This window comes from Camellia sinensis, chromosome 8 (assembly GCF_055761805.1).
Source record: "Camellia sinensis isolate YWXY chromosome 8, ASM5576180v1, whole genome shotgun sequence".
Lineage (NCBI taxonomy): Eukaryota > Viridiplantae > Streptophyta > Magnoliopsida > Ericales > Theaceae > Camellia > Camellia sinensis.
The window spans coordinates 16677155-16686482 of NC_138968.1; the positions used below are offsets into that span (position 1 = coordinate 16677155).

The 9328-nt window shown below is 30.3% G+C and overlaps 1 protein-coding gene across 1 annotated transcript; it reads left to right on the plus strand.

The window, feature by feature from the left end:
- Positions 1–2154: 2154 nt before the first annotated feature.
- LOC114297455 (rust resistance kinase Lr10) lies at positions 2155–9040 on the plus strand. Its single transcript, XM_082884971.1, has 5 exons — positions 2155–3231; positions 3981–3984; positions 6713–6772; positions 6862–6894; positions 7790–9040. Exons 1-5 carry the CDS (start codon positions 2374–2376, stop codon positions 8887–8889), a joined length of 2055 nt encoding a protein of 684 aa, XP_082741097.1. The 5' UTR covers positions 2155–2373; the 3' UTR covers positions 8890–9040.
- Positions 9041–9328: the final 288 nt, after the last annotated feature.

Genomic DNA, 9328 nt, shown 5'->3' on the forward strand with positions numbered 1-9328 from the left:
GTATCAAGAATAAAATTTAAAAAAAAAAATGCCATAACCTCTCTATATGATGATATATCAAAAAGTAAAGAGAAAATAAAATGATTAATTTTTTTTGTGTATAATATGTTGGTTTTAACTTTTTTAATAATTTTTTAACTTTTAAACTAAACTAGTAAATTATTGAAACCTAAGTCATAATTACATATTACTTAACTCATAATTAAAAATTATAAACTATCATAACCACATTTATGGTAATAGAATTTGAATTTGCAATACTCAAGACCCACCCAAATAATTGGCTAAGCAATTGAACGTTCAACACGGTTTGATTGTGGTCTCCACTCAATCACCAATGAATCCATCGGAGTAGTTCGACACGGTTTGATTGTGGTCTCCACTCAACCACCAATGAATCCATCGAAGTAGTTGGCTGACTTGTCAAACACGAGACGCATTAATATATAATCCAAGTCGAGTCTACAATTTATACGAGGGGTTATAGTAAGTCTACATTTCAAGTCAAGTTTTTTGGGAAAAAATTGCAGAGGCTCACTTATAGTCAAGTCATACCATAGAAAATAAAGAAAAGAAAAAAACATATATTTAGATTTTTTCTTTTTATTTTTTATTTTTTTGGTGATAAGGTGGTCTTCTACCTAAATGCCAAATTTTGACATATTTTTCTCATTCGTAATGAAACTTACTAATGGCATTTTAATTTGAATATTTTTTTGTGTGAAAAAAATAAGAGAAATAGCTAGTACACCAATGAAGTCACATTACTAAGCCCTTGTTTGGCATGGGACTATCAGGTTAAAATAATCACAAAAAAATAAAATAGGTTAAAAATTTAATAAGACAATATCATTACAAATCATAATTATTTTTTTTTCTCACAAAAGTAAAAAAAAAACCTAAAAAAACTCAACCCAAATGAGACTTTTTAGATCCAGAGTAAAAAGCCAAAGCGCCAACCCATTTTTCAAATGAAACCTAAAATTTAACGTTTTGATACTATAATAATATCAAAATTTAATTGGGACCATCCATTTTAACAGTATAGCATTGGATAGGGCTGGGCATAGAGTTATTCGAACCGCGCAACCTGCTCAACTTGAACCAATCAGCATACAAATGGGCGGTTTCGCAAACACAATGCGGGCGGATGCGGTTTGGAATATGATATTATTGCGGGTTGCGGGTTTTACCTACACTCGCAAGAACCTACCCGCACTTAGACTTTTTTTTTTTTTTAATAATGGAGTTTGCAAGTTTGCAAATGCTTTTATTTTATTTAATGGATTTGAATTGAATGAAATTTGACAACAATTTATTGTCATTTTGTTATTACATTTTGGATGAATGTAAAAGTTAATGAATAATTACTTTTAGGTAAGTTTAGGATTTTGAATGATTTTACTTTAATTGTATTGTTGGATAGTGAATGATTTTAATGATTTAACTTAGGATTTTGAAAGATGTGTTTGTGCTTGGCCTAGTGAGTATAACTTGGGGCACTCTTTTTTTTTAGGTCAGTTTATACAGGACATTTGCTTGGGCTTAACTGAGCCCCAGCAAGTGGATGGTAGAATTAGTTAAGATATGTATAAACTGACTTAGACATCCGATAATCAGAACAAAAAAGATAATAAATAAAATAAGATCAGAAAATAAGTTATCACAACATTATGGGCATATCACACCTGGAAGCTCCACAATCCACTTTATCTCATGACATTTAAAAAGTGAAGGCCAACTTATCTAGACTTTCGGTTAAGTTTCAATCTAACACATCTATTAGTCGAGATTAAATCAACAAACGGAAAATTATTATAATATTATGTATCGCTTTTTTACCTATAAAAAAAAGTAATCAACACTTGTTAGCAAAATATAGAGTAATCAACATTTGTTAACAAAGTAAACAAATAAAATAAAGAATAATCAACACTTGTTAACAAATTAAACAAAATACAAATAATCAACATTTGTTAACAAAGTAAACAAAAAACAGAGTAACTAACAAATTTTTGAATGAAGTCCAAAAATAAAAATAACAATAAAAAAACACCCGGAATTAACACTTTTTCAAGAAAACCAATAATTAATGTATCAAGGGAGAGCAATGTAATTATGTTGAAAGTGTTGAATTAATTGTATTTTAAAAAAAAAAAAAAAAAAAACTTTAGGGGAAGTGAGTGTAATTTACGGTGACATTATTGTTTTGGTTATAAATCTCAATTAGGAGACAAATGGTGTTATGAACCAACGTGGCTACTTGTATTGGAAGCCTTGTTTACATTTGAAAGTCTCTACAACTCTCGTGGTGGGTGGCCAACAGAAATTTATGGTTCTGTTTCCTTGTTAAACCTCTGTGTGTGTGTATCCATGTTTAGGGGGAGGCTCCTCTTTGCTGCTGGTTACATAAGCCTTCTTGTTCATGTTCTCTTTTGTGTAAATTGTTGTAATTCTTCTTCTTGTGGAGATATCCATAACATCAGTTTCCCCTTTCGACTCAAATCCGACCCAGTTGATAATTGTGGATACAAGAATGTGGAACTTGAGTGCGAAAACAATCGGACAGTAGTATACTTGTTTTCTGGTAAATACTACGTGCAGGCCATCAACTACTATGAAACTGGCTTCGGCACCATCAGCCTGGTGGATGTGGGGATACAGAGGAATAATTGCTCTTCTCTTCCTCTTCATTCTTTAACTCCTAGTAAATTTCCTAAAATAGTAGGTCCCATAGATTACTATAATTATCCAGAATCATTTGTAGCGTTAGTGAGTTGTGAAAAACCAGTGAAATCTCCTCTCTACATAGACACTACTAGTAATATTAGTACTGCTTTCTGTGAAAACAAAGGAGGACGAGGAGGAGGTGGAGAAGGAGGAGTCAGAGGTTCGTCATCGTCGAAAAAGCATTCATACGTTCTGGTCGGAAACCATTCTCTTGAAAGGCTCTATTCTCTTGATTGGTCAGATGTTGCAAACTTATGCAGCGTCGACATGCTTTTTCCGATGAGGTTGCGGCTTCCAGATGGTCGTTTAATAGAACGTAACATGACGAGCTTGTTGGAGGTCCACAACGCGTTGGCTGATGGATTTGATCTTTACTGGTATGTCAACAACTACGAATATTGCAGACTTCAGGCGCATTGCTCCTTCAATCATACTCAAAATTACACCGCCGCCGTTTGCCATGGTCTACGTAGTAGGTTTTCGGCCTTTCTAGATGCGTACGTCCAAGACACCCTTTTTTTTTAATCTTATTTTATTATTATTTTTATTTTTATAATGAACATTTTATTATTATCAAATACAAAAATATGGAGAAATAATCTCTTATAACAAAATAAATATTGAGTTTTTAATTTTATCAATTTAAATTTTAATTTCTATAAAAAAAATTTCAATATAAATTATTCACTTATTTTTGTTAAGTAAAACTGAAAAAAATGATATTTTAATTATTAAAATCAATGTAAATCTATATAAAATGTCTAAAATATTTTTTTCCACTAATTTTACTTATAAAAAATGGATAAATAATTTAGATTAAAAATAAATCAAAAGATTTAGACTTTCAATTGATAAAATTAAAAATGTATAATTTATTTTGTTATAAGGGTAGAACCCTGCCTTATTTTTGTAATTTTTTCAAATAATATTACATGGAGTTGCTTATAATTTGCATCTCTAAAAAAATGCACATGCCATACACTTTCATTATTTTTTTTATAAAATTTCGTAATATGGATTATAAAATGTCATAATTTTTCTCACCACAAAAGTTACTAAAACTTTTCTCTCCTTAAAAAGTTATAACAAAAATTATAATGTGTCATAACAAAAATCACAAAGTATCACAATTTCATCATTCATAACTTTAAAATGCACACCATAAATTTATTATTCGTAACTTTACCACAAAGTATCATATTACATATCACATTCATAACTTTAATTTCTTACCATATATACCTTTTTAGGGACGTAAGCTATACATTTTTTTCAATATTACAATAAAATTCAATACACGTACCAACATACAATTATGAAAAAAAAAAAAAAATTTATCCTTCAATAACAAAATATAATGTATGCATTAAAACCCTCACTATATGTATATGTGTAGAATTTATTTTGAAATAAGAAATTACATTTGGAAAGTGAGTTTTTCTATTCACATATTAGTGATGAGCTGATATCACCCTAACAAAAATACAAAAGATACACATGGTGTATCTTTATTTGTAGAAATTCAAAGTTCTGCATAGTTTATTTGTACAAATTCAAAAACAAGAAGCTAGATGGAACACATAATTTTGACATGATAGACAATACAAGGTTGTAAATTTAAATGAGGGATCAGGCTTTGCGCTTAACTAATTAATTTCTACTAGTTTCTATCAGTCTCTTGCTTTCCTACTCACATTAATATCCTTTGTAGTCCAAGCGGACTATTTTTGATCTCTAACTATTTAATCTTTCAAAAATTGCAGCTGACTTGAAATATTTCTTGAAACATGGCTTGTGGAGTAAGTATTCCCCCCTCCTCCATCTATATCTGTTTCATTTCTAAGCAATCACACAAGGTTTATTTCGAATTTTGTCTGGAAGGAAACACAAAAAGCTCCCCTGGGCCGGACACCACCTTTATAATACTGATTCAATTTCTCAATTATTTCACAAATCTGTGAAACTTAAATTTGACTTGCTTGATTTGATCATTCTAGAATTGTTTTAAAAATTTATAGTGCAAATCATCATTTTCACCCTCGGACTTTTATTCTTCTATTTTTATTCTTATGTTTTATTTTTTACTTATTTAAAATAGTCGGTGACCGAGAAACACATTAAAACAAGAGATTTTTTATTTTTTTTCATAGATCGGCATTAAAACAAGAGTTAGAAATCTGATACTTGATCAATGTAATTAGAAGATATTCAAAAAACAAGGGAACAAATTGTTTGCACTCCAAAATCTCTGGACTGGAGAGTGTTGTTCGAGTTCATGGGGCTCATCCCAAGTTTTATTTCGATAATTTGAATAATTTATTTTGTAGAACCCTTCACGTATATTATTCACAAATTAAAAAATCTAATAATTACAATCTATTCAATTTATTGAAATGTCTCCAAAAAATAGATGATAAGTATATTTTTTAAAATAGACTGTCTATTTTATTTTTATTTTTTTGTGACAAACACAATAAATTAAACAAGTTTGGATTATCAGATTGAATTATTATTATTATTATTTTTTTTTGGAGAGATGATATACATGCAAGATCTTAAAAAATTGATGATTTAAATTGTCGAAATAGAACCTATGGCAGGTCTCACAAGTCCGAATAGTATCTGGACAGAAGGATAGTTCAGCCACAAAAACTAAGTGATACTATGAGAGTGTAATTACCCTGGAATATACATTGGGTTTTTTTTTTTTTTTTTCTAAATAAAAAAGTATGGTATGCAGTTAATCCGCAAGATCATTTTGAAAGTACAAAATTTGTATTGTACAAATTGAAAAACAAGAACCCAAATGGAACACTAGTTTGTAAAATTAAAGGAGAAATCAGGCTTTGGGAGTGACCTTTTATCTCCTAGTAGTTAATTTTCACTAGTTTCTATCAATCTCCTGCTCTGTTTTTTCTTCTTTTTTAATTTTTTTATTTTCTTGATGGGGGACTCATGCTCTGTTTTTCACCCCTTAATTGTTGTGCTTATGTGAAAATAAAATTCTAGTAAAATAATCATTTCATTTCACTTTCATATCAATGAATCAAATATGAATAATGTTAGATTTGTCACATTTTTATATCACTTTTAATCTACACATTATGTGCCAACACTTCATTGAAAATAGATACAATTGATAGGTCCTATTATCTACATTCCAAGGAAGAATGCTTTGGTCTCTAACACTCTTTATCTCTTTCAAAAAATGCAGATCAGTTTAGTAAAGACTTCATGTGTAAGTATGCTCCCTTCTGCATTCATATTCGTTTCAAAGTCATTACAACTATAAGAGAGTGAAATTTTTATTGCAAAAAATATTTGGGGATATATTCATGTCGTTGTGATGATGGTCATTAAAAATATGTTTTAAAAAGTCAAAAACATGGCTTTTAGTGACAAAAATTTGTAAATGTCGCTAATAAATGCATTGTAGTAACAAAATAATTTGAATCCAAAAAAAAAAAAAAAAAAAAATTAGAGGCAAATTTTGGTCATAAAATGATAATACTAATGTTCAAATTCCGTTGCTAAAAATATAATAATGACACTCTTGACAACACAAATATTTCTTTCTTTCCTAACAAGTACTGTACTTTTATCTTTAAATTTTAATCTTTAAAATCTTAATTAATTGTAGTGAGCAATCACATAATATTTAATTCAAAAGTTGTTTGGAAGAAAACAATAAAAGCTCCTTATTCATTTTCAAAATTTTGTTGCTAAAAACTTTGTTTTTGACTTTTCAAAACAACATTTTAACAATTATTCTTGCGACAACAGGAATTAATATCTTTTGTAACAAAATTTTTATTTTTAAAGACCAAAAATATTAATTCCTAACACTCTTATATGTTGTGGTGCAATTTTATCATACCAATGTTCAAATTGTTGGATCTCATCCGGTTACTTTTCTCATTCCTATCAAGACGCTTTTGATCATTTTGATAATTAGACTAATTGAATATTTCATTATGGTTAGTTTTAAGGCGGTGTGTCTTTAAACTTCCAGATTCATCGATTAATCCTTCGGATTGTCCATGTGAGTTCCTTTTTCGTTTCTGGATTTTAGTTTAATTTATTTGTAACTTTTATTCATGTCGGCTGATTTTTGTTTAATTTTTCTTATAGTTCGTAATTGGGGTTACGAGCTCAAAATCCCAGGTAAATTACTCCCCTTTTTAACTGGAAAAAGTTATTTTGTCAATTAATTTTGAGGGGGATTAGGATTGGCCACCGACCTGATGGGCTGTCAAGCTTGTGTTTCTTAAGACTTAAGATTGATATTAAGCTCACAAAGTTGGGTTAGGATGACTTTTTATGCCTGCTTAATGGGTTGGATTTAGGAATGTTTCTTGTGGCCTGATTTGACCCAATTGTTTATGACAAATGTTCTATACCATATGCCCCCGTAATTACAACATTTATAGTATTTGATTATGACCTATTATGGTATTAACTATTACTTAATTATATAACTTAGTTATATATATTGTGGTGTTAGTTATGACTTATTATAATATTAATTATTATATTATTTTAGTTATGATTCAAATTTTTTTTCGTTATATCTTATGCGGTGTTTGGTTATAATTTTATTTTTTATTTTTATAACTTCCATAGAATTGAGTTTTGACATTTGTGGGTATTAAATCCACAAATATTATAACTCGTTTATAGTACACACCTTTTTACCATAATATTACCTATTAATATGTATATACTTATAGAAAATTTATACCTAGGATATGGCTTGATCTTTAGTTTTTGTGGATATAAAATTATTAATTATAAGTTTTATAATATTAGTTTTTATTTAATATATGGGCTTGTTGGTGGGCTCGGGATTGTAATAGTTTAGGGCTAAGACTTCTAGGCCCGAAGTCAGACTAGGTTGGACTTGGGCACAAGAGTTTTCTATATATTTCTTAACTTAAATCCAACTGAGTCTGAACCTGACCGGATGTTTGTCCACCACTAGGGTAAATACTTCTAAATTCTAACAATGGCAGGACAAAAAATGATTTTTAATTAGTCATCTTGTGATTTTTATATACAGGAGTAATCCTTTTGGCAAGAATTCTATTTGCCTTATGTGCGTTTGCATTTTTAATCCGTAAGTTTAAGAGAAGGCATTTATCGATGTTCGATAACATTGAAGGTTATCTACGAAGTCAAAATCGCCTCATGCCAATTAGCTACTCTTACTTAGATATTAAAAAGATGGCCAAAGGTTTCAAGGACAAGTTGGGAGAAGGAGGCTATGGTTCTGTCTACAAAGGAAAGCTTAGAAGTGGTCATCTTGTAGCGATAAAAGTATTGGGCAAGCCCAAAGCCAATGGACAAGAATTTATCAATGAAGTTGCTACCATAGGAAGGATTCATCATGTTAATGTGGTTCAGCTAATTGGATATTGTGCAGAGAGATCTAAGAGAGCTCTTATATATGACTTCATGCCAAATGGGTCTTTGGAAAAGTATATATTTTCTCAAGAAGGATATATACCATTGAGTTGTAAGCAAATGTATGAGATTTCTCTAGGAGTGGCTTGCGGGATTGAATATTTACATCGGGGTTGTGACATGCAAATTTTGCATTTTGATATCAAGCCTCACAACATTTTGCTTGATGAGAATTTTACTCCAAAAGTTTCCGACTTTGGGCTTGCAAAATTGTATTCAACTGATGATAGCATTGTGACTTTGACTGCAGCAAGGGGGACAATGGGTTATATGGCTCCAGAGTTATTCTACAAAAATATTGGAGGCGTTTCATATAAAGCTGATGTTTACAGTTTTGGAATGTTGTTGATGGAAATGACTGGTAGGAGGAGGAATTTGAATGCCTTTGCTGATCATACAAGCCAAATTTACTTTCCTACTTGGATTTATGATCAATTCAAAGAAGGAAGGGACATAGAAATGGGAGAGACTAATGAGGAGGAAGGGGTGATGGTGAAGAAGATGATAATTGTGGCTTTGTGGTGCATACAAATGAAGCCTAGTGACCGTCCTTCGATGAACAAAGTTGTAGAAATGCTTGAAGGGAATGTTGAACAATTGCAGATGCCTCCCAAACCTTTTCTATGCCCACAAGAGATGCCGACTGAAGATAATAAAATTGACACAAATCCTACAGATTTGCCTATATGCCATTAGGTGAATGTATAAATTCCATCACTTTGAATGTAAGTGAACCTTAAATGGTTTCATATCAAATGCTTCATATTTAAGTAAATTATATTTGTTGGCATCCTCTGTTGCTTATGTATTATTGAGGCAGCCTTATTAAACATATGATGGGGAAACTATATATACATCATTAGATTAAATTTTTGTACGAAAACTTAGTATTTCGTTTAGATAGCTTCCGTTGGATTGCATTTCAATTTTTCTTGAAAGATTTTCCTTGTTAAAACTAGCTTGATTGGAACTATGCAAGTATAAATTTTTGTTTAATTTGGATTCATTTGTCATTGTTTAGAAATATTGCTTTGACACTGTACAACACCTAAAATTTTTAATTGTAAGTTATGGCATTTACAATAAAGAGAAATAAATTAAATATACAAAATATAATTTAAACGTGATTCGGCAA